Source organism: Mesoplodon bidens (assembly GCF_964165515.1).
Source record: "Mesoplodon bidens genome assembly, chromosome: 16".
NCBI lineage: Eukaryota > Metazoa > Chordata > Mammalia > Artiodactyla > Ziphiidae > Mesoplodon > Mesoplodon bidens.
Window position 1 is genome coordinate 13,818,408 of NC_138173.1, and position 26,470 is coordinate 13,844,877.

General features: G+C 42.5%; 1 protein-coding gene across 1 annotated transcript in view; it reads right to left on the minus strand.

The window, feature by feature from the left end:
• CPA6 (carboxypeptidase A6) overlaps nt 1-24,700 on the minus strand; it is a 266,324-nt gene extending 241,624 nt beyond the window's left edge. The window contains exon 1 of the mRNA XM_081258400.1: nt 24,313-24,700. Within this exon, the coding sequence (XP_081114526.1) occupies nt 24,313-24,428 (116 nt within the window). The 5' untranslated portion in view covers nt 24,429-24,700. The remainder of the gene's footprint in view (nt 1-24,312) is intronic.
• Between the last annotated feature and the right edge of the window lie 1,770 nt (nt 24,701-26,470).

Genomic DNA, 26,470 nt, shown 5'->3' on the forward strand with positions numbered 1-26,470 from the left:
AGGGAGAAGTGGAAAAGTTGACTCTTCGAATTTTTAGAGCATGGCCTTTCTCTTATTCATAACTGTATTCTCAGCCAGCCATTTACGAGACGTGAAAGCTATCAACAGCTCCAAGAATATAGATTGAGAAAGTGAATGAATAATACATAGCAGCATAGCAAAACAAAAACAAAACAAAAAAACCCAAAACCCTTATACAAACGGTGGGGATCTGGACACGAAGGAGGAGTGGATCTGTCCCTATCAAGTGGGACACTACAGCCCTTGTGCAGGAGAAAAAACCCAGAACCAAAAGATCTCGGAGCGCAGGTCAAGAAAGAAATAGTCTCCATTTTTTTTCAGTTCTTCTCCTTGTCCCCTTCCTTCTGGGAACATCTTTTCTTGGTCTTTGAGGGAAGAAATTAGGAAAAATAGCCAGCCTGCAGCAGAGGGAACCGCAGGGACTTTGAAGCCAAGCAAATCCGAGTTTGGATGTAATTGCCTGAAGTGTGTTTTCAATCCAAATTGTATAATGAGGGTAAGGAGAACAGCTGCACAGGGGGTGGGGGAAGGGAGAGCTGGAAATAGGTGCTATAAAATACAGAGTAAAGATATCCAAGTGGGGCATTGTTTGCCTGCTTTAATATTGCCGGAAGTATCTTTTTTCCTCTTTAATTCTTACGGTTTTATCCCTAAACACAAACATATCAATCACATGCCTCTTTGTAAAAGAGTAAAATGCTTCAAAAGAATATTGAAAGTGAAAATTCCCCATCTTCCACTCCTAAGAGTGGAATAACCATTCTTAGCCATATGCTGTATATTCTTGTAATACATTCTTGATGTTTTATAATTTTAAAATTTAATTATGTAGTATTTGAAATAAACAAAATATTAATAATCACTGTGATAGGATGAATAACGCCCCCCCAAAGATATCCACGTCCCAATCCCTGCAATCTGTGAATATTACCTTTTATGACAAAAAAGGACATGGCAGATGTGATTAAATTAAGGATCTGGAGATACGAACTTACCCTGGATTATCTGGGTGGGCCCTAGCGGCAATCACAAGTGTCTTTATAAGGGAGAGGCAGGAGATTTGACACATACAGAAGAGAAGGCAATGTCACCACAGAGGAGAAGTTTGGAGAGAGGTCACAAATCAGCATCGCCAGAAGCTGGAAGAAGGGAGGGATGCATTCTCCCCTAGAGCCTTCGGAGGGAATGCAGCCCTGCTGACACCTTGATTGCAGCCTAGTTGGCATCCTCTTAGCAGAAGCAGGCTTTGGGGAGTAAACACCTTTGGGACTGAATCAATAACACTTAAAGACAAAAAGAGACAGGTGGGGCTTCCCTGGTGGCGCAGTGGTTGAGAATCTGCCTGCTAATGCAGGGGACACGGGTTCGAGCCCTGGTCCGGGAAGATCCCACATGCCACGGAGCGGCTGGGCCCGTGAGCCATGGCCGCTGAGCCTGCGCTCCGCAACAAGAGAGGCCGCGATAGTGAGAGGCCCACGCACCGCAATGAAGAGTGGCCCCCGCTTGCCACAACTAGAGAAAGCCCTTGCACAGAAACGAAGACCCAACACAGCAAAAATTAATTAATTAATTAATAAGCTCCTACCCCCAACATCTTCTTAAAAAAAAAAAAAGAGACGGGTGTACGGGTGTGTGTGTGTGTGTGTGTGTGTGTGCAGATAACATTACATTCTTTTCCTTTCTGAAAGAATGACATATGCAGTCTCCCAAGTCAGCCTACTTTGGTTCAATCTCTGGGTCCACAATTTTCTAGAATATTTAACTTCTTTTTAAAACTACCCCATTCCCCACAGCAAAGTATATTAAGTCATAATCAATTCTGGCTGGCACAAGTAAGAATATAATGTATCTATCTGGAAACTCATACAAGGGTTTTAAGAATTGTGTTCTTCTTTGATTTTTTAAAGCTAATTTGGGCTAAAGAAAAACACAGCCAGGTAAAATCATAACTTCTTCTTTTGGATAAGGGTCAGGAGCACAGAATTTATGGAACCTTAGGAACACCAGTCAGGTCTGTATGCATTGTCTCCCTCCCCTAGAGGGGACCATGGGTTATGTACTGGCTGCGATGAGGGAACCATGCATGTCAGAAAACACCGCCCCCCCCCCCACCGAGGAATTTTATCAAGCTGGAAAGTCAGAACACTTGCTCTGGCCATAGTCTCTCCTCCAAATCTTTATCTGGGCTCATCCCTTTTCCCAAGTACAGATTTCCCAGTTTTAGGAGATGTGGATTATTTGAAAAGAGACAGGTGAGGGTGAAACTCCATTCACAGAACTATTTTCTTGTTTGAAGCTTAGATAAAGGGGAATGAAAAAAGAGCCCAGGTACCAATATTTTCTTTTGGCTTTTTTTCTTTGTTTGTTACACTGTTTGGGGCAAGTTGAATTGAGAATCTTGATCAAGACGATGGGCCAGGCTCAAAAATCTAATCAAAATAAATCTTTTCTGAGCATTTAGTATTTACGAAGCACTATCGGACCCATAGGAAGTAGTTGAAGATATGGGCTTACAAGTAAGGTACCTAGAGTTGACAAAAAAAGCTGTTGGAGGAGAGAGAGATCTCTGCGAGCTTATTTTCTGGTCATGATAGAGATGGAACTTGGAAGCAGAGGCTGAAGGATAGGGACATTTCAGATAGGAGGATAGAGTGAAGGACGGCATCCCGGGTGACAGGGTGGGAGTAAAGGAGTGCGGCCATGTGATGGAAGGACCCCTCTAACCAGACCTGAGATTTGTTTCAAAGTGAAAAGAAGGAGTAAAAATGGGAAAAGGAAAGGGCTATAGAGGGCCAAGTTGTAGAGGGCCTTGTACACCAGACAAATGAGTTTGGACATGATTCTTGGGATGTCACAGTCCACTGAAGGATTCTGGATCAGCAGAGCGATGTCAGAGAATGGTACTTTAGGAACATTAATTTGGTACTGATGTGCAGAACGGATCAGAGCAGGCACACGGGAAGCTGAGAGGCAAGTGATGAGCTTATTATGACCACGATATAATGAAGGTGGCACAAGAGAAATGAAACTGAGGGAGGAGATTGAGGAAAAAAAAAAGGAGTGATGAGACTTGGGGAGCAGCTGAACTACTGGAAAAAGGAAAACTGAGGTTTTGACTCTGGGTGGCTGGATTTCTCTCAATTGAATGAGAATTGGGAATAGAGGCAGGGAAGATTGTAGAATAAAAGATGAATTATTTCAGAGAATTTGGCATCCACTCGGAAATGCCCAGCAGCCATCTGGACATATGGGACTGAATGAGGGTAAGAAGCCAGGGCTGGAACTAAAGTCTTGAGACTCACCAGAACACTGGCAATAGCTAAAGCCATGAAATCAACCAGCATCTTCGAGACAGAGAATACAGAGCTCACAGAGACGGCCTTGAGTGATGCCCTAAGCCTCAGGTGGGGGGTTGAGTTGGGGAGGGATCCAGTGATGGAGACAAAGAAGTGGTCAGAGAGATGCAAGCAATACATTTAGATAATGTCACAGACTTCTAGGAAATAGAACTTATAGGAAGGAGTGGTCTTGGTAATTTTATAATTATATCTCTCCATTGTATACCTTGAACTTCAGACATGGTTCACTTTAGTGTTTGAATTAGGGACTTTGTGCTCAATTACGACTCTACTCTGGATTTTTTTCATCACGTTAATCATTTCCTGGCTGACCTCCCTCTCAAGTGGCGCAATGTGTGCTTTGTGAAGCTAACTGAACTTAAGAGATCAACGTCAGTTGACTTTTCCTTTTCCAACAGCACAATGAGAAGGTACCAGGTCATACAGTCAACAAATATTTGCCAAGCCACCTACTAAGTGAAAAGACTCTACATTAGGGGCTGAACAAACATCTTATTCACTTATATTCTCCATTTGAATTAAAAAGGTAAGCATTACAAATGTTTAAGTAAATCAAATGCAGGCTGGGCAAAAAGCCTTAAATCTAACATATGGAGTTAATGGTGCCACATTGATCGTTTTTATAAGCACAAGATCCTTCTAAAGCTGAGCACTCTGGCTACGCCCATTAGGTTACATGGTCCCCTCAGACTTTGTTGTGTGACATCTGGTCCTTTACTGCCTTAGAGTCTAAGGAGAAATACCATGTGTGCCATTTGCTTTGTCTCAGTGTTTCTAAAAGGTTCCCTTTCCACTTGGTCTCTCTCTTATAGTGGTAATATTCTTCAAGGTTCTCAGACATTGAAGGTCTGGTGTGAATAGATTTTCTTTCGACTTTTAAACAAGTCATTACTCAAAATGGAAGGGAATATACAACTAAGATTTGGACACTAGCGTTACTCTTGTAGGGTTTTTAAAGGATAGTGTTGCCTAGATGACTGAGTCGGTGACACAATGTATATGCACGGTGGCTAAAGATTAAGACAAAACCGGTGTCAGGACACTGAGAGGCTCAGGTGCAGACTAATGGCAGAGGCTCAGGGTGACACTTTTTATGGCAAGGCTGGTATATTACTTTAACAAAAACCCCATATCAAGGATCAATGGCTTCTAGTGTGTGGGGGAAAAAAATGAAAAATTTCAAACAAGTTCTAATTTTACACATTTTTGCTAGTTGTGCAGGAGAGCTTAGCACTAAAATGTACTTTTTAAGTAGGGGCTTTACAAATGTTTGCTGCCATGACTGCTTATATTACCTTTGGCAGGTGGCTTGACCTTCTTATTGGATAAACCTCATCAGCAGTTCACAAGCACTAGTCTATAGATGAGATACATCAGAATCATTCAATAATCATTCAAAAAATGGATTCCTGGGCCCAATTTCTGAATACTCTGATTTGGTACATTCGGGGAATGTCTAGTGTGTGTTTGTATTTACATTTGTCAAATCTACAAGTGATTCTGATAAGCAGTCAGCTTTGAGGTCAACTCAGTCCTTTCTAGATGTTTCATTCTATGAATAGAAGGTTCTGTAAAGTACACTAGGCTATGACCCAGGGTGAGTTTACGTTCTCCATCTGCTAAGTATGGGCATTAAGGCACTGAATCTTTGTCAAATGAGAAAATGATGGTTCTTCTCTAGTGGGTTGAAACTAATTTATGAACTTGGCCTTTAACTAGAGGGGAAACATTATCACAGGGGAAACATTATCTTGCCCTATGATGCCCTTACTTTAGGGGCATTTGGAGTGTTTGATATTTTCTTCTTTATTTCCTAAACATGTGTTGGAAGAAGAGATATTAGGAACACAATGACATCCCAAGATATGCAAGTCAAAACAGAACCCAGGTTTCCTCTTCCCTAGTCTAGTTCTTATGAAATACATAATTACATGATAAAATTAAGTCTCCTATGTTGCTATATCAGATCATTTTAATATTAAAAGGGAAAAAGCTATTGCTACCTTCACCAAAATACCACTACCTTCACAAAATACCACTCCCCATCTCCTAAAAAGCAGTAAAGAATCAACACAGACAACATCCCAAAGAAACATCCCTATAATGCAAAAGCTAGCACATTTAAAAAATAAGTGCATACACATTCTCTAAAACTTTCCATTTTCATTTAATACATCATGCACATTCCTCTGCCCATAATGTGTTCTTTATAAGAGCTTCATAATACTGCACAGTATAGACAGATATCATGATTTTTTCCAATAATTCCCTCATTGATGGACTTTGTTTCCAAGTTTTTTAAAAGTTACTATATATAGCATTGCATTAAAGCCATAACACACATGCTAGTTTTTATTTTGACAGGTATTTTCTAACGAATGGGATCGCACTGCACAAGGGTGCAAGGATCTTAACTCTCACTAGATTCTGCCGGATTACTTTCCAAGGAATGTGTAGCAACTTCACACTTCCACCTCCACTGTACAAGAGCTCCTGCTTTTTCCACACCTTTACCAGCGTGGAGCATTTTCAATCTTTTCAGTTTTGCTAACCTGATATATGCAAAATGCCATTTCATTGCTTTCATTTGCATTTCCCTGTGAGTGAAATGCACCTTTTCATGTATATTGGCTCTTTGCATGTCCTCTTTTGTGAATGGCCCTCCAGGATAAAATAAAGTTATATTTCTCCTCACACCATGTAAAAAAATAAATCCATATAGAATAAAGCTCTAAAGAAAAAGACTGCCAAAGCAGAAGAAAAACCCTAGAACTCAAAGTGTATAACTTTGAGCAGAAGAGATATTTGACATTTTAAATAAAATAAATCTAAATGACACAAAGGAGGACAAATTAAAGGTAGATTTGAATATATAACCATTAAAATTATGTATATTGTCTTTTGCCTTATAGAAAAAGTCAAGACATGATAATCGGTAAAAAAAAAAAAAAGCATGTGTTATTTATACATTACAAAGGATTAATATACCTAATATGTGAGTCACTTGAAGATTGATATCAAAAAGGCAAAAGGAAAAAGAAGCAAAAGAAAAATGAGCAAAGGATACACATCCAGTGATATATATATATATATATATATATTTTTTTTTTTTTTTTTTTTTTTTTTTTTCCGGTACGCGGGCCTCTCCCGTTGCGGCGCACAGGCTCCAGACGCGCAGGCTCAGCGGCCGTGGCTCATGGGCCCAGACGCTCCACGGCATGTGGGATCTTCCCGGACCAGGGCACGAACCCGGGTCCCCTGCATCGGCAGGCGGACTCTCAACCACTGCGCCACCAGGGAAGCCCTAGTGATATTTTTTCACTGTCACACACTACTTCTGGAGATTCATGTGTTGAAAATGTAGACAAAGTGTGTGTTTCTATCTGAATATTGAATCGGAGGTGTAACTCTTCCTGCACGACCTTCTCACGTTCACATTCGTTCTCCGCCTGAAGAGACTCTTGGCATTTGGGTCCAATTCCTCACGTGCCGTGTTGCCTTTGGGAAACCTCACATACCTACCAATCACATCTGAATTTTCCTTTGGACGTTTCCCCGCGACCCTCCTCTCAACTCTGCGGCCAACTCACAGCAGCTCAACTGCCTCTTGAAGCCAAAAGCTAATACTCAGAAAGCCCTGTACACAAAGCAAAGGGCCCCAGAGAGCACCATTTCACGATTTCAGGTGTGCCCCACAATGGAAGGACCACAGCCAGCTCTAGAGTTTAGGAACTGAGTTTAGGAAAGGCACCTGCATTTTTTTTAAAATATAGATTAGCATTTAAAGCACTTACTTGCGTGCCACATGTGAGGGGAGCAGCGGGTGAGAGTCCATGAGCAAAGGCTTTGCAAAGTCTCAGGTACTGCATACAAATGACAGTAAGCTCTCGGGCCAGATTTTCTTTTAAAACCACACAAAGTACACAGTGGGGAAAATCATGTACCTCTTGCTCCTTTCTCCCTGGATCGAGAGCACATCGCCCATCAGCTCTTCTCTGCTATAATCTCCACTCCCAGTGAACTCATCATTCAAAACCCTGCCTAACATAACAGCCTCCGAAGGCGCTCTCTATTCCCCCCAGTTTTAGTTGTCAGTTCCTTCTGAATTGATAGGACACTGTACTACTTCTTTGTAACTTTAATCATCATGATAATTAACATTTGTCACCTCAACTGGAATGTAAACTCAGCAAAAGCAAAGCCCACATCTATTTTGTGTGGGAGGCTTAGCACAGTAGTAGGTACATAGCAGATGATCAAAAACTATTTGTTGAATGAATAAATGAAATCATACAGTCTTGTTTCTCTCACACCGCTTGTAAGTATCTGTAATTATTGCTCGTTTACACGTGCACTGCCCATCTCCCTCATGAAAATATGGGCTTCACAAGAACAGGGGCTTCGCCTGCCTTATTCCTAGCCCTTTATATTCCTAATATCTGAAACAACTTGGGACACAGAGGTGGCTCAGTGAAAATTTGACAAACAAATGAACATAGGTCCCAGTATATGGTACTGTTGACGGACTTGACAGAACTTTGAGATTAGCCTCATCTCCATTTTCAAACCTCCAGGATTAAATATTGTGAGCGCTCCCAGTCTCTATGTATTTTAAGTCATTTACATGTAATATTTAATTTACCAACATATTATATATATTATAAAGCATACAAAATAAAAATTATCATAAGGATGAGATCAAATAAATGCTAGATTTTTTTGGCATCCTACTTTGGAGACCTATTTTCCTGGATGACACAATGAATCACCCACAGTTAAACTGCATTCGGTTACACAGTTAGCTGCAAATTGTTTTTCAATATTCTTTAACCAAAAGCCTGTTTGAAGACAAAATTCTTTTTAGCCAAAGTTCTAGAATGCACGAGAGTGAGAGGGAGACAATGAACAATGATTTGCAAGTGATTGAAACGTGATTTTTATTCAGAAGTTACTTTATTGTAGTTGTGAGGTTGAGGTTACTGGTTCCGGAGAAAATCAAGCAACCGTAGATCATAGGTGATGTGTACCCCAAAAGTGAGAAGTTCAAAGTACTAAAAAGTTAGATAAAAAATAAGGATGGGGGCTTTTATCAGGCAGTGGCGTAGTAGTAAAAAAATTTATGCAGACAAACTTTCCCCACAATCCATGCCCCATAGAGGCAAGATGAAACAGCCTTTAACCTTCGTCAGCAAGTCAGAAGACATTCAACTTGGTCTAGGTTTTGATTAGCACTGTCATGGCAGCTTTATGGTGTGGGAAACTGCTAGCAAATGTTTTTCCTCAATTTCTTCTTAAAGTATAATGGGCAAGCTCAGGCTGCTAAAAATATACGTCATGGGGGATATATGTAAAAGCATAATGGATTCTACCCCCAGTCACTTCAAATGCCTTTTCCTGACCCACTGTATTAACTTCTAAATAAACCTCTAAATACAGATTTAAACGGACTGTGGTATTGAGACCACCAAAGAATTTCTCTGAGACTCCATCTACTTAAACACACATAGCAGCACGACGCTGGCTGTTTCTGGTATTATTCTAAACTGAAAAGCCTTAAGCCCTGCTCCTGTGGTTCAGTCTCCCCAGCATCTGCGTGACGCGCAGTAAGGCATCCGCTTTCGCCATTTAATGCTTCATTGGAATACCCGACAATCTCATTTTCATTCCAAAATATAAAATGTTCAGTCATTAATTAGCACTGAGTGTTATATTATTAAATTTACTGACTTCTGATTCTTATTTGCAATGCTTCTAGAGCAGTTTTGGCATAAGGCACCACAGAAGACGAATTCCTTGCTATAGGGTTGATTTTTTTGTGGGATGGGAAGGGATGGGGGAGGGAATTTACACATGTTTAAAATTACTTTTTCTCTAAATATAAAAGTCACTCGTGCTTCATGTACAATTAGTAAATAGAGAAAAAAGTATGAGGGGGAAGGAAAAAAAATCACTTAAAATGCTATCACCTGGTCATAATAATCACTTAATATCTGAGCATTTTTCCACAGATATAGTTAACTATATCCTATGTAATAAGTCATAGTTAAACTTGAGCTGTTCATTCAGCTCCATATCCTGTTTTCTCCCCATTTCAGATTATATCTCAAGCATTAAAAATTTCTTGTAGATGTTTACAATGGGCACAAAAGATTCCATAATATGCACTAAACACGCCTCTCACTGTTGAGCATATAGGTAGCTTCCCAGGTTTTGACAGGATAAATTGGTGATAAAACATCTTTCTACACACTCTAAATCTTTGCCCACATTTCAGATAATTCCCTTAAGAAAGCTTCCTAGAAATGAAACCACAGAGAACATCAGTGCTGCAAACAGAGTAAATGGATTGAGTTTACATGTGCTAGGTTCTGTCGTAAGCACTTTGCATAGATAAACTAATTCGATATTAGTTCAGTTCCACAGATGAGGACACTGAGGCACAGAAAGATGAAGCAACTCCCTCCAAGGTCCCTTAGCTAGAAAGTGGAGAAGCTGGGATGTGAACCCAGCGGTCTGAGGATGGAGCTGGTGTTTCTAACCTTTACGCTGTATGAACTTTCTAATCACATATGTAAACATGACCCTAGCAGGTCATAAACACTTGGAAGGAACTGACCCCCTAATTGAACCCTCAGACGTTACAGAAAGCAAGGCCCTGAAAGATTAAGTAACTTATTAAAGTCACACAGATAGCTAGGAGCAGATCTAGAACTTATATCTCCTGACTCCTCATGCTGTGATCCAAAAACTTGCTATGCAAAGCATGGCCTGCAAACCATAGCATCAGCAGTGCCTCAGAGCCTGCTACAAATGCAGAGCCTCAGGCTCTACCCCAACCGTCTCCAAGCAAATCTGCTTTGTTGACAAGATCCCCTGGTGTTTTTTTTTCAACACTGAAGTTTAGAAACTGGCAATACACTCCGTAAACTTGATAGATTGATGGAAAATCTGCATATAAGCTGCTAGTATTTCCACATCATTAAAAAATACATATATCCTCATTTTTCAGTTAGTTAAAGCTTATAATTAGGTTGAACCACATGAAATTGCTCTTATTTTAGATAAACAGTCAGATATTAGCAATTTACTGTGGTTCAACTTCAGTGGGTAGAGGGGTAACAACAATAAAACTTACAGGTATCTGCGCTCTGTGTAGAGACTGGACTTGAGGAAGAACAAGTTTCCTTCCCCCAAAGAGTATACAGTTAGTCAGAAAGAATTAACAATTAAACAGACAATTATAATTCAAAATGATAAGTGATACCAAAAAGCATTCTGAGAGCTCAGGAGGAAGTTAAGTGATGTCCTGAAAGATAAATGCTATGGAAGAAAATAATTATCTCCCTCTATTAGGGGCAAGAGAGAGGGGCTTGCAAGCTTTAGCCGAATTATTAAGTGGGTATCCCCATAAGCTCTCAGATCCTGATAAACCAAAAAGATAAAGAATATAAGGTAGTTTACAAAGAAAGGACAATGTGAGTTCTGCTTGAACTGTGAAAGCAAGATGCCTGTGTTGTTCTTAATGATGACAGCAGGTAAAGAAAGTTACAGGTCTTACCGCTTAGCGTACACTATTCTCACGGGCCCCAGTTTGGTCATTTCTATTTTTTGAAGTTAATGGATATTTCTAGTTGGATGAAATGAACTGGCTTCCCACTGTACTATGAAATAAACGAAAGAATCTTTGGAGTAATTAATACTTAAAGATACAATATGTTTACCAGAAGTTGTGCATAATGTTTAACTAAAGTGTACAGTACGTGTCAGCATACAAAACCTTTGCTAAATATTTACCATGAAATTTTTCTATGCTCAGTAAGTCATTCCTTTAAGTACTTGCAATTGGCTATTATACAAGTGAGACTGGGCCACCATGTTGATTTTGCATCTTTCCACTGGTTGGTTTAGAAGGCTTAATTTGGGGGGATTAACTGAATGTTTGAGGCAATATTCCACTTTATCACTTCCTCTTTTTCTTATTAAGATTGCTTTCCTAGAAAGAACTTACCTACCAACAGCTATGCCCATGGTAAGCTATTCAACCTGTAGTTAAAGGCTCTCTATATAAATTGTATTAAAGGAAAAACCAAATGCTTTTTCACCTACAAAAAGGAGGCCAAGATGGTGGCAAGTCCTTTGGCATTACATGTCATATGTTTTCTTGAGAAGCTATGTGTTAGCTTTAAAACTGGAGAGTAATTCTCCAACCTTGGGACCCTCCTCCTGCTGTTCCTCAGCTGGTCCTCATCTCTCCCTTCTTTTTTCCACAACTCCTTCCCTCAAGGCTTTCTAAGAGGTTAAGCCTTTGTCACAGGGACCAACTGATTTCACACAATTTCTGCCTGGACATTTACAGATTTTACTCACCTTGACTGCTGTCATGGGACGTGTGCTGAGCTCCAAGCAGGAAATGCTGTAAGTCTCAGGACACTGTGAACCACGTAACACTCTATTTGATCAATTGTATCTGTTCAAATTTTTATTGTTATCTTATTTTAAAGGAAGACTGCCTCTGCTCTCCAGGGCCATTCTGTTTCTGTGGTACTTGGAATTCATATTAAGTAGGGGAACTGAGCATAGGAATTGAAATCAGACATACTGCATCAAGATACATAAAGACTTAGAAAAAGATGAGCTAAAAGGAAGAATGTGGACAATTAAGTTCTGAGAGATAATGTGGAAGTGTAAGCAGATAGGGTAGGGGGTCCCCAGAGAAAGAGTACCAGGCATGGCTTTCTTGACATAAGAGAAGCCATCTTTGGTCTAAGCCATTTTGTGATCTAAGCCAGGCCAAAGTGTTTGCCCCTGAACAGGTCTCAGTAATTAGTGATCTTAAGGGAACAAAATAATGCAGGAACAAACTGGCTGTTATCGGGCAAGAGAAGTAACAATAGCAAAGATAATAAATCAGTAAATACTGCCAGCTCAAGCATGTTCTTGAGCTGTTTTGCAGAATTCTAACACCCCTTGACCCCTCAACCACCAGATCAAGTGGAACCTAAGCGATGATGTTGACCTTTTCTGACCCTTGTGACTTCAGTCAACTAAAGCTTAGACTGTCAACTTCATGAACATGTGTGTACCCTTAGCTTAAAAGTTCTCCAATCGGGGCTTCCCTGGTGGCGCAGTGGTTGAGAATCTGCCTGCTAATGCAGGGGACACGGGTTCGAGCCCTGGTCTGGGAGGATCCCACATGCCGCAGAGCAACTAGGCCCGTGAGCCACAACTACTGAGCCTGCGTGTCTGGAGCCTGTGCTCCACAACAAGAGAGGCTGCGATAGTGAGAGGCCAGCGCACCGCGATGAAGAGTGGCCCCCGCTCGCCACAACTAGAGAAAGCCCTCGCACAGAAACGAAGACCCAACACAGCAAAAATAAACAAATAAGTTAATAAACTCCTACCCCCAACATCTTAAAAAAAAAAATAGTTCTCCAATCTTGCTGTGCAGGGAGACACTGCTTTGAGAAAGATGCCCTGTGTTCTCCTTACTCACTGCAAGGAGTAAATCCTTCCTTCTGATCCTTGGTTTGGTTGTGTCTTCTGGCTTGACAGCCCCCAAGAGGTGAACCCAGTTTTCGGGAAACAGAAGTCCTTTGGTTCATAAAAATTATTCAAAGACTAGAAGAGATGTTAAACTCAACGTGAATCGATGATTAAGGAGCCATCTATAATCTCAAACGCATTGGTATGTATTCCTTAGAGGGTGAAATAACCATGACAAAAATGCAGAGATCACGTCTCTACATTTGGTAAAAGGCAGTGGTGAATAATCATGTTGGCCCACCGGTGCCCGGTCTGGCCCTCGCAGGAAACGACAGCTTCACCTCCGATCACCTCCCAGGAGTCAGAATGTTGTTCAAAGCATTTTAGGAGGCTGTACAAGTAAAACACCTGAGACCAGATTTGGGTAGTTGGATAGGTGATACCCAAGACAGAGTGAGCAGGTGACAGGAGGCTGGAGAACACTGCATCGAGGCACACCCAGGTGGTCCTAGGGATCCCTACATTCCTCCTGCAGCTCTAGGGGCTAAGTGGCTTCTGTTTCTCACTACCTAGTCTGGCAAAACTGCCTGCAGATGTCATCCGTCCGATTCCTAGTTTATTAGTTTCCATCTTTACCGATCTCTCTTCCTCCCTCCCTCCTTCCCCCCCTTTTCCATCCATCTAAACTTTTACTGAATATGATAAACACTACTGGGGGACTATGAGAATACAGATAAAAATAAGATATAGCACCTTACTCTCAACTTGCTTATAAATGAAAAGGAAAGACAGGACATCCACAAACAACTGTAACATCCAGCAGTATGTGGTGATGGCTATAAGTGACAGTGCAAGCGCTATGGGATCTCAGAGGAAGGAGCCATCACAGCTGATTGATGGGGACCTCTTGCTGGAGGAGCCGTGTTCGAAGGGCTCCTGAAAGGCACGCAGGCGTGGGGGAGGGAGAGCTTCCCCAGAAATATGTGCTGCCGGGACAAATGTGCAGAGGAAGAGAGGTAGTGGTGATGGCAATTGTTCACATTGTTAACAGGAAAAAGAGGTCTACCTGCAGGGCAGCAGCAGGAACAAACTGTGCCCTCAAAGGCTCAGTTCCAGCCGTGTCACCTCGGTGCTGACTCTCCACAGTGGTTCTCAAACTTCAGCTTACATCACCTGGAGGGCTCCCTGCAGCCCAAGTTGCTGGGCCCACCCCCAGAGTTCCTCAGGGCAGGGAGGGTGTGGCCTGCATATTTGCATTTCTAACAAGTTCCCAGGTGATGCTGATGCTGCCGGTCCAGAACCATGGTCCCTGTCCAGGGACCAGCCAAACAGGCTCCCACCCCACTTTGCTGTTTCCCATGGGGAAATTTCTACCCTCAGATATTCACATGGCTCCCGGTCTCACTTTACTCTTCTCATGACCCCGTTTATCCCCTCTCTACGCCTTAACTATCTTCATAACCTTTATCAGAACTTAACACCATGGTTTATTACTTTTCTGTCATCCCATTAGGTTGGAAATCCCAGGAGAGACGATTTCATTCACTAGTGCCTCAAGCAGTGCTATATTCTGAGCACCTAAACTCCTGTGTTCCTAGGACTTAAAATAGTGTTGGGCATACAGTAGGCACTCAATAAATAGTGTTGACTGAATGAATGAGATGTTTTTTAGAAAGGTGAGAGCCAGGATAAGGGACCTTGTGTAGTTTTAGGCAGAAACCAGGGAAACGAAGATGACTCAGGATAGAAGCCACATCGCCCCCATCTTGAAAGTAAAGAAAAAGATACATTTCTTTGCTCCTGTAAGTGAAAGGCTTGGGGTTGGGGGTGAGAAGAAGGGAGGGTCAGGTGGATTGGGGGCGTGAAGTAATTGGAGAGTTCTTAGAGCAGCTGTCGCGGAGCTGCTGTACAGGCTCCTCGGCAAACTAGGCTCCTAGGGAAAGAGAGAAAGAAGAAATCCTCAAGTGAGACAGAGGAAACAAGGCAGACTACATTTCTCTCTGGAACACCAATGTGGTTTTCCTTTCAGGTATCACTGCCCTTTGCAGTCTGTTCCCTATTGCTTCTACACAGAGATCTGAAAACTTAGGGAGAAATGGCCTCCCCCACGTGTCTTCATTTTAGGCCCTAAAAGTCAAGGGCTTAGAGTATTTTTTTCAGCAGCAAATTTCTAACTACTCCAAACATTTTGCTACACGGGCTTGTCCCCAACGTCTCAAAGCTTCCATATGTTTAGTAATTCTGATGCCAAATATATTGCTATCACATTATCACATACACATATGTTCCACGGAAACATGATTGACAGGCTATAAGTAGGACCCCAGCCATCTTATGACAAGTCTTGTGTCCTCATTACAGTCACAGAAATCACAAGAAGGAACTGAGTAGACATTTAGGCGATTCATGTATTAGTCTGATAAGAAGAGGACAGTCTGAAAGGTAGATGGGGAAATGACAGTATGGCAAATGAGGTCATATGTGCAATGGCTACAGAGTCTGTAGGTGCAAAAATAGACCAGGGTTCTCATCTGGTGATAAGATGTGTGATCCTGTGGAAGTTTCATCTTTCATTCGTTGGTAATCTAAGACTGAAACGCTATAAACATATATGATGGGTGTGTTAAAAAAACAGAGGCCGAGAAAGAGCAGGAAGACGGTGTGTTGACCTAATATACTCGCATTTCCATTTGATTTTTTTTTCCAGTTTAGACTGTTGGATTAAAACATATGTATAGCTGATTCACTTTGTTATACAGCAGAAATGAACACACCACTGTAAAGCAATTATACTCCAATAAAGATGTTAAAAAAATAAAAGAAGCCCTCAGGATGCAGAGACTACCACTTTTGCCTTTGATGATTCCTAAACTTACTTGGGGATAAGGAATGATAAGTCATCATCGGTACTCTTGGTATTTGATCAGTTAAGTGTTTTGAGATGAGGGAGGATGGGAGGACTGGAAAGAGGGAAGAGAAGACCGTACCTCCAGTTCTCAGACAACTGACAGGGGGAGGGAGAGGGATGCCCATTTATTTGATTAAGAAGATCCATTTTCATGGATCTTTTACTTAATTCACCAGGAAGATAGAAGGTAATGGAAAGGTAATCAATCTTGTAACAGGATGTATCTACACGAGAGCCTTTCCAACGAACAACAGACGTAATAATTTACCTAACATAGTACTTTGTAATACATTTCGATTTACAAAGCCCTTTATCGTTTCATTTGATGCTAGAGAAATACAAACGAGTGGCAGTCTTTTCTTTATCCTCTCTTCCATTGCTGTATCATTTCTGCCCTCTTTCATTTCATTTTGAGTTCCAGAAGTTGCTCTAACACAAATCTTCAGTTAAACATGTATTCTTTCTGCTTTCGATTCCAGCTTGGTTTCTCACTAAACTAGAGGTTCGTGATTCCTGTGTCTGAAGGGACGAAAGAAGAAAGGAAATTATCCTCCTCGAGGGCAGGATGACCTGGCCCCTAGAAGAGAGGCTATCCGGCAGGAGCCATTACTGTGGAGGCTGGCGGCTACTGTCAGAACTGTAGCAATGAAAGCAGGAAGGAGGGATGGGGAAGAAAGACCCCTATCTTTCTCACCTTCTCTGCATTTGCTTCCTGGGAAAGAGTGCCAGACACAGCTACAGAAGCCCATCTTAGAGGTACAAAGAAAAGAAAGGCAGAGGACGGATGGGGAGATTTCTGACATTGATCTTGCTTGACTTCCTTTATAGCTTCCTAAGGGCTTAAAGATATATCCTCACCCTTTCATGGAACTGTAATAGACTGAGTGATGAGGGTCCAGGGTGGCATGATCTAGATAACATGAGGAAACATGGGATGATCCTCAAGAAAATAATGGAGCTGGGTTCATGCTTCCTTTACAAGCTCATCTCTACCATCAGCTGAGCCCTCAGTAATGCTTGGTGATCCTTCTGAGGGTTCAAGTCGTCTCCCTCAGGAACACTTTAAATCCTCTCTCTTTTTATCAGGTTGTCTATCCACTGTCTCTTCTAGGATCAGGACCCTCCACCTACTTTAAAAAGAGAGGGCAGCTAGCTTTCTGTCTCTTCAGAGACCTAACTCCAACATTCTCCCCCTCCCTCTTCTTTACCTGTAATCTTGCTTTCTTTTCTTATTCCTACCATCTGGCATAAAATAGGGCCTTATCTTTCCTAAGAAGTAAAAGCAACATGATTCAACTCTTCAACTCTAGTTATTGACCCCCCCCACCCCCTTCATGGATAAGCTTCTTAAAATTATGGTCTACACTCACTACTAATTTCCTCACATCCCATTCATTCCTCAACCTACTGTGCTCTGGTTTTCACTCCTCATTCCACCAAGAGCATTTTTGATGATAACACAAATGATTTCCTTAATGGCCAAACCAATGGGCACTACTTTGCAGTACTTGATGTGACTGACCTCTTCCTTCTCGGATCTCTTACATCCCTTTAACTGACATTTCTTGGGTTTCTTATTTTCTCTCTAGGCCTTTCTACTGGTTTCTTCTCTGGTTTTCCCCCTTTATTCTTTTCATGTAATAAGTGCCTCCTGGGTGCTTCATCTTACACTCAAAGTTTCAAGAAATTCTTTACACATCAGTTACTGGAATCTACATTACAGGCTAGATATTTCCCTTGAGCTTTAGACCCATCTATCCAATCAGGCACTTCATAGGCATCTCAAACCATACACATCCGAGAAAGTACTAACCTTCTCTGCAAAGAGCTCAGTCCTGTTAACTAATCCTGAGAACCACCTTATACTATTTTCTCTTTCTTCTCCCCTTTGGTTATCTAATTGTGAAAATTCCACCTCCTAAACATTTTGTTTTTTTGGTAAACATACATTTTATTTACTTTTTAAAATTATATGTTTTGGGTCTTTTTAAAATTATTTATTTATTTATTTATTTATGGCTGCATTGGGTCTTCATTGCTGCCGCGGGCTTTTCTCTAGTTGCAGCCTAAACATTTCTTTAATTGGTTCCCTACTTTCCCTTCAATTGTTCCTACCAGAAGCCAGGCTCTGCTGTATTACCATGGTCACCATAATACCCCAGTCTTCTTGCCTCCAAATCTTTAGCCCTCAATCTTCCCTTCTCAGTGATGGTAGAGGGAATTATCCTCAAAAAAACTAATTATCTAAATTCCCTGGTGAAAATTCTTCATCAGCACCCAGTCACCTTTGGGAGAAATCAGGACTCCATACTATGGGGCCATAAGGTGATTCATGACCTTGAAGCCTTACCTCATCTCTCCATACTCCCACCAAGAGAATGCCCCTACTTTAGCCATGCTTAATTGTTCTGATTTTCTAGTCTTGACAAGCTCTCTCACCTGTCGTTCTTTGCGCATGTAATTTATTCCCTGTGTCTGGAAAACCTTAACCTGATTTCTACTTGTTCCTTATGACTGAGGTGAGGCTCATGTCCTTTAAGTACCAACCATCTAAAAGAAAAATGTAAAATATCTTGCATATTTAATAATCCACCCAAATTTCTGCTTGTCTTTTAAGATTCATCTTGCAAACAAGAAGCCTCTTTGACCTCTCTCCACCCTTCAGTCTGGATTAAGTGACCCTCTCCTGCACATACCCAGCTCCAAGAGTTTTCTCTAAGGGCACAGTGATCCCAGAGTTGGAATTGTTTGTTTACTTGCCCGAGTACTCATTATGCTGCGCACATGGACAGTTCTTTCATCTCTGTAGTCCCAGATTAGCAGAGGGCCAGATCCCCTACAAATGTTTATAGAAATGAAATGAAATCCCCCCTCATTAAACACTTCTCAGCCTTGCCAACTCACTTTACTTCACCCCCAACAAATCTAGGGAATAGAAAAGAGTAAGAAGTTTTCTGGATTCACCAAAGAGTGTTGTAAAAAAAAAAAAAAAAAAAAAAAAAAAAAAGCTGTGAACTTGGCTGACCTGGATTTTCGTCCCAACTCCACCATCAGCTCTGCAAATCCTTTTACCTTTCTGGAGTTCCGCTTCCTTAGGTATTAAATAAAAGGATTGGACTATGATTTTTCTTTTTGGTCTCCTTCAGTTCTGACACTCTGACTTTAAAAGATCATATACAGAATAAAAATGCACACTTTTATATCAGCTTGAAGTGCAAAATTCTGAATGCCCATTTGGGTGGATTATTTCTTTAGGAGAACCAAGTGGAAGGAAGAATGGGTTGGCATTCATTAAATATAAGAGTGACCACAGAGAGAGAGAGAGATTGCTAGTTATTTCACAGTATGTTCTTCCAGATCTGGCCATTATTTCATAGCCTCCCTTGCAGCTGAGGGCATCAAACTGATTCTGGCCAGTAAGGAGTGATGTTTGAACTTCTGTACTGTGGTTTTAAAGGAAAGAGGAGTGACCATCCCTTTCCATTTTCCTGCTGGCTGGACTGCAGAGCTGGAAGACTCCTTCCTAACAAATTTGGGAGTTGAGTGTTGAGCACAGCAGAGGTATAGGACAGAGGGAGCCTGATTCTCTGGCACCATCAACTATACCAGTTTTGGATTTTTACATGAGAGAGAAGTAAATTTCTCATTTAAGCCATTGAATTTTGGGATCTTTGTTCTAGCAAAAAAGTGAAAGAAAAACAAAACAACCCAACAGTATCCTTAACAACATAGATATTAAGAAAATGTTTTACTATTTTCAAAGTATGCTGAGAAAAAGAACAAAGATGGTAATTTTGTTGAAGAAAACCCTTTAGAAATTTGCTTCAACCTTTAATAAGAAAACTTTAAGGAAATTTACTGTACTACCCAGAATAAGATCCTAAAGCTTCATATTCTGCATTCTGCTTTATCATAAAGAAGTTAATGCCCAGAGGCAGGTTGGGAAGGCATTTATTTGGCAAAGCAAATTCTAATCCTATATTCTAGTTATCTACTGATTGATCGTAATGAAGACTCTAAAACAACAGAAGTTTTAATTTTCCATTCAGTAATTCCATGTATAAAGACAGAAAACATAATGCTTTTGTAGCTTGCACAATCTAGGCTGTGAAGTTATGAACCATTAACATCCTTCACTGCTTTTCACAGGGTGGAAGTGATTAGGCTTAATGGCATTACCCAGAAAGTATCCTGGCGCCGTAAAATAAAAGTTCCATCATCAGACTGGGCTCCAAGGGAAACGCTCCTCCTTCCACCAGCTCAGGGGCAGGAGGAATGCTGATCCCTATGGAGTACTGTTTGTCTGTGAGTCCAGGTCAGGGGTAGGAGCTGTAGCACTGTGCATCCTAACAAGCAAAGCTGGAGGCCCCGACATGCAACATATGGCAGGGAAGAAAGCTTTTTGTGTAATCAGCTGATAAACAATCCACACTTGGGGGCTGCACTTTGCGCTAGTGCCTAAGGAAAACCGAAAATAATCTCCCACTAATTAGGGCCAAGTGCTAAAAGAAACTTCCAAAAGACACTAGAGAACTATTCTATTAACCACAGACCAACTTGTGGGGGCAAAAGTTCAAAAGCAACCTTAGAGCCCACCATACGCCCTTCCCAGCACCTCATGCCCCAAATCTGTATCTATCCTTCACATTTTAATCTATCCTTCATGATCTGAGATGCCTCCTCCTTGCTTTAGGCCCTTATTATGAGTAAGGCCTGCCTGCCTTGCTTGTGAAAGATGAGCAAGGCTGAAGCTCTCTAGTCTCTGATTAACAGGGGAGTTTCAGGGCTGAGGAGAGTGAAATAGAGACGGAGGAAAAGAGAGTCTGATTATAGAGGCCTTGAGAGCCTGGCAGAGAATGGATTGGATGTATTTGGCAATAGGTAGCCAAAGTAGATCTTTGAGCAAGAGAGTAACACAACAGAAGTCCTATAGCATCAGTCTGAGAAAGGACTATAGGAAGGTAGATCAGTTAGGAGAAAGTTACCTTAACCTAGGCTGAGATAAAGATGTCCTAAATATGGCTGGTGGCTATTACAAAACACAGGACAAGTAGGATTCTTTTTAGGGGTATGGAAGGAACTAGAGATAAACTTACTCTTTAAGAATGAAATAAGATGCAGGGCAGAAATAGAGACACAGATGTAGAGAACAAACGTATGGACACCAAGGGGGAAAGTGGCGGGGGAGGGGGTGGTGGGGTGAATTGGGAGACTGGGATTGACATGTATACACTAACATGTATAAAATGGACAACTAATAAGAACCTGCTGTATAAAAAGTAAGTACATTTCAAAAAAAAGGAATGAAATAAGAGGGTAGTTGAAGACCTAAAGTAGAGCTCATTAAGGAAACAAACACAGTGGAGAATAAAAAGGCTGACACCACAATTTGCCATCCAAATCAGGACCCTTCTGTGTAATTTGATGTCGTTATCCAAAAAGATATTCGTTTTTGTCAGATTTTCCTTGTAGTCTCTACATTTTTTTCATGAGATGCTTAAATCTGCTATTTCCCAAGCATCTATTATACAGCTGGCACCACACAATTGTTACCAGTTTGTGTAGAAAGAAGAGTAGGCTCATTAGCTGCTCTCAGGAAGCACGCTGGTCTGCCCGGAGTGTTCTATTTTTTGTCCATGCTCAGAGTCTTGCAAATGATAATCACGTATTATTATATTCAACCAAGACTTACAAAAATAATTTTTTAAACAAAAATGCAAGAAAAAGGGCTGTTTCATAATTTCTACCAACACCACCAAAACAAATTACTTAAGGGACAAAAATGAGGGCTTAGAATGATAACTTTGTATGGGCAACAAAAATAATGCTCAATACTATTCTACCAGGTCACTCCACCAGGTTCTTAGCTAGACTTGCAGAAAGTAGTTTCTGGGGAACTAGAGCAAAATAATCCCAAACCTAGGCAGCGTTTCTGTCTTTGGTGATGAGAGAATGACATGTATCTAATGAAGGGAAGGTAAAAATCCCCCATTTTCGGTGGGGAGTATGCTCTGAAACCTCTCTGGTTTTGGAGGAGCTCTCCTGTGATGGACAGGGAAGGCTCCCTTCAGTGTCTCATGTTTCATCTTTTTCTTCCAACTTTCAGTCACCTTTCATTTGCACATTTGGGACTAACTTATTAGGTAGCAGCCAAAGAGGAAATGGCAACTATTACTTTCTTTGCAGAACAACAGAAAAGGTAGTGCAACTTCGTCCACAAAGATTCCAAATTCTCGAAGAAAAGGCCGCCGCCTTTGGCCTCGTTTCTTCTAAGTGGCGTTTAGAGAAGTGTGCACACCTGCTCCACTGAAGCAGGCCTGGTCACTTACCATTGATGAGGGCCACACACTCAAATCATTATGGGCGGGGCTACCTCTGAGCAGGGGAGCGAGGTCCTACGTTGCATGGGCGCATCTAAATCCGTGATATGTTTATCACAGGCCTGACATCCATTAAGAGTCGGAGTAAACGCCTCCACACCTTGGCCCGCACAGGCAGTCACTAAACACGTCTTCCTTACCCAGGGCTCCGAGGGCGAACCGTGTCCAGGAGACGTAAAAGCAGCCCTGAGATGTTAACTCCTGTGTTTCTCCCGGGAACACCGGGGTGGAAAATCTGGGGATTGTATTATCATCCATAGCCCTTATCCCCACCAACACCTCCACCCCCATCCTGTGTCCCCTTAAACTGAGGGAACAATTTCCTCTGTAAGTACTGTATTCAGGGGAATTCTAAAGCAGTGCCCAGATTCTCCAGGAGAGAAACGGAAACAATTCTCTTTTCCAGGATCACTCTTATAAATCCTTCTCTACACGATTCCTAGAAAGAACAACTTTGCTTCAAGACCTGGCTGTCATTCAGATCGATATGAAAGTTTTCCTCAACTGGCCATCATTGAACAACTGTAGTCTATTTAAAAAGATTTAAGGGGAGGGGGAAGGGTAAGCTGGGACGAAGCCAGAGAGTGGCATAGACATATACACACTACCAAACGTAAAACAGATAGCTAGTGGGAAGCAGCCACATAGCACAGGGAGATCAGTTCTGTGCTTTGTCCACCTAGAGGGGTGGGATAGGGAGGGTGGGAGGGAGACGCAAGAGGGAGGAGATATGGGGATATATGTATAGCTGATTCACTGTTATACAGCAGAAGCTAACACCACATTGTAAAGCAATTATACTCCAATAAAGATGTTAAAAAATAAAATAATAAGCGACACGGATATATTGTACAGCACAGGGAATATAGTCAATATTTTATAACTTTAAATGGAGTAAAATCTCTAAAAATTTTGAATCACTATGTTGTACACGTGAAACTAATATAACATTGTAGGGCTTCTCTGGTGGTGCAGTGGTTAAGAATCTGGCTGCCAATGCAGGAGACACGGGTTCGAGCCCTGGTCCGGGAAGATCCCACATGCTGCAGAGCAACTAAGCCCGTGCGCCACAACTACTGCGCCTGCGCTCTAGAGCCCGAGCTGCGCAACAAGCCACCGCAATGAGAAGCCCGTGCACTGCAGAGAAGAGTAGTCCCCGCTCGCCGCAACCAGAGAAAGCCGGCGTGCCGCAAAGAAGACCCAATACAGCCAAAATTAAATAAATAAATTAAAAAAGAAACTGACATTGTAAATCGACTACACCTCAACTAAATAAATATTTTTAAAAGAAGAAAAGAAAAAAAAAACACAAAGATTTAAGACCCTGGTTTTCCTCCTCTGTAGAAAGGAATTGAACTAGAGGAGCTATTTAAGGTTCTTCCAGCCCTAAAATGCAGGAATGCCATAATTTCCAGATTCAAAGAACGACCCCTTGCAAATTCAAGCAAAGCACTCGCTGCATATTTCGAAGCAACCCTTCAGGATAGTAGGACATGCGCAGTCCCAGCCGCTTTACACGCAGCCCCGTGCCTCGTTAGGCGAAGCAAACACAAAGCGTGCTAACCCACAGAGCGGGGAAATACAAATGGTTTTCCCCTTCTGTGTTTCTCCCTTCAGAAAAACACCCATAACTTTACAGTTGGCTACGTTTATTCTTATTTTGAGTTGACTCATTTGCATCGCTCAGATTAGAAAATCTAATAACCACTCTGTAGGCTAACAAGCACTCAAAAAAAAAAATACCCACACGATTTTTAATCACTGGTGAGTTTCCACCCACGGCTTCTGCATACAATCCTAAAGGGGAAGCTTTAGTTTTCAGGTCACAATTCACGTGTCACAACAGCATCCTTCCTACCGAGCAACCACCAAGGCAAATACTGCACATACTGGCCACCGCTATTCCAAAGACAGAAGCCCCATCAACAGTGGTCCACGGCTGAGGTTGGCACTTCATAAACAGTATGAGAAACTAGACTTGCGTCCACCACATTCTCTCCAAAGAGCCAGGGACTGCATATACATTTAATGTTAGGTGACCAGGAAAGCATGCAGATTCACGCAGAGACTACAGACCAGAGAAAGTGAGGCACACTCAGGCGCATACCAGCCCCCTGACCGGAGTCCAAGCTGATCGGGGCATGAGAGCCTCTCCACTTACCCAGCATAGCGGCTGCTGTAAAGATGGCTGTGCCCTGGGTGCAGAATCTTCAAAAAGAGCAAGCAAAGAGGCAGAAAAGCAGCTCTCTGGCTCCTGGGCTTCCCGAGGAACTTCATAGTGCGAGGATGAGAGGGGCTGAAAGTTCTTCCTGCAGTCACAGCCACCCGAGGCTGGAGGTGGCTCCCAGTGCGCCCCTCCACACGGCGCACGGTCCCTGGGAAAGGGTGGGGAGCGGGCTTAGGAGGGAGCAAAATGTGACACTTCTTTCCAGCCTCAGAGGAAAAAAAAAAAATTCAAGCAGCTGAGGGAGGGAAGTTGCTGTTCAGACTTGGTCTTGGGACGAGAAACAGCAGCTTCTGCCCACACACAGCCCTGCCCAGCCCCACGCTGAGCTCCCCTAGAAGGGGCTGGGCCTCCCCGTGCTGACTCACCGCAGGGGTTTGCTGGGTGTCGCTTCATTAGGGTAACTCCTCTTTTTGTCCTCTTGTTTTTTGGAGCTTTTTTTTTTTTTTGGCTCTTCAACTTTAGGCCCCTAACTTTTTTGGACAACCTTCCTGCTATCCTAATTGCAAAAGACTTGTTTGAGGATGAGCTAAACGCTCAGGCATAGAACGTTCCAGGCTTCATGTTTTGATCTACCATGGCAAATTTCTACACGGAGTCCACATTCTGAAATGCACAGCGAACAGTCTTGATGAGCTGTGGCCCCTGGGTGTGGCCAGCCAGTCCTGGTCCCCGCTCCTACCTGCACCGGGACGGGCAGCTGCTTCCCTGGGCTTCAGGGAGCCCCTGTGCTGATTCCATGGCGGCAGCGTCCAGACCTGCGGCTATTTCAAAGGTTCTCATGGGGGAACTGGAGGCCTCTGGGTGCTGAACCACCCTTCCTGCACATTTGGAATCACTTAAGGAGCTGGGCTATTTAAATCAGAATTCCTGGGGGTGGGATCAATTGTTGAAAAAGCCCCTCAGGTGAGTCCAGTATTTAGCCCCCCTGCTGGTCTAGGGCGGGATTTCTCAAACTTGGCCCAGCACGCACATCACCTGGGGATCTCGTTAGAGTGCAGCTTCTGGGGCAGCAGGTTGGGGCTGGGGCCTGAGCTTCTGCATTTCTAACAAGCTTCCAGCTGATGCTTGTACTCCTGGTCTTTCAGTCACACTTTGAGGAGCCAGGCTTTACTTTAGAATGAGGTCTGATTTTTCTTCTCTCTCTAAAAGCTAGAGGGTGGAGGGAAACCTTGGAGCAAGCCAGCTCCTTCTTGTGTTTCCCGAGTTGGTGATGAAGAAGGCTTTTTTTTTTTTGCATCCAGGATATGCTTTGCTCTAGTAAATAAGAACATTGTCATCTAGGGTGTCCCCTGCTCTCCTCCATGCCCAGTCCTGGTCGTGCTCTGGAAGATGGTGAGCCAGCATCCCTCTATCACACTCACTCATTTACTTCTCAAATTTCCTGAAGAGTCGTGACCAAGAACTCCTGTACCTTCTAACATGATAGCCAGAGCCTCTGGTAGAAGGCACCAAATCTTTCCCCATGTTCTCCACCTGGGGAGTTGAGTTTGAGTCCTATGAGTTTGGTCCGTAACAGCTGAAATGATTTTCATCTGAGATGATTCTCTAGCGTTTTCTACAGCTACCCCAGGATTTAATCTCTTCTCCACATCCCCTTCCCTAACACCCAGGATGTCTGCTCCTGTAGGGCACAGCACTTCGATTTTAAGTGTTTGTCTGCTTTCCTCACAAGGCTGCCTTCTCCCTGGATGCAGAGCTATAGCCCTTTCATCTTTGTACCGACTGCCTTTTCTCTCCTGGAGGGAACAGTGTTCACTGAAGGAATGATCAGCCGTGTTTGTTGAGTGAGTGCCCTACCTGGGAAAGGATTCATTCAACAAACATTTACTCTGTGGTCTCTGTATGCGGATAGAGGAGAGGCCACCTGGGCAGCCAAGAGCTGTACGGGTGCCTTTGAGGAGTAGGTGTGCCCAGGCCTCCTGGTTTTTTTTTTTCTTGTTTGTTTATATTGTTGTTTTCTTCCTTCCTGACTTCCTGGCCTAGAGCTTGGTCTTTGTGAACTGGTGAGGCTGTGCTGCAAGGCTCACAGGGATGTTTCCTGGGGCCTTTTCTACAAGGCCAAGAAAGCCTATACAGCAGTCAGTGAGCTGTT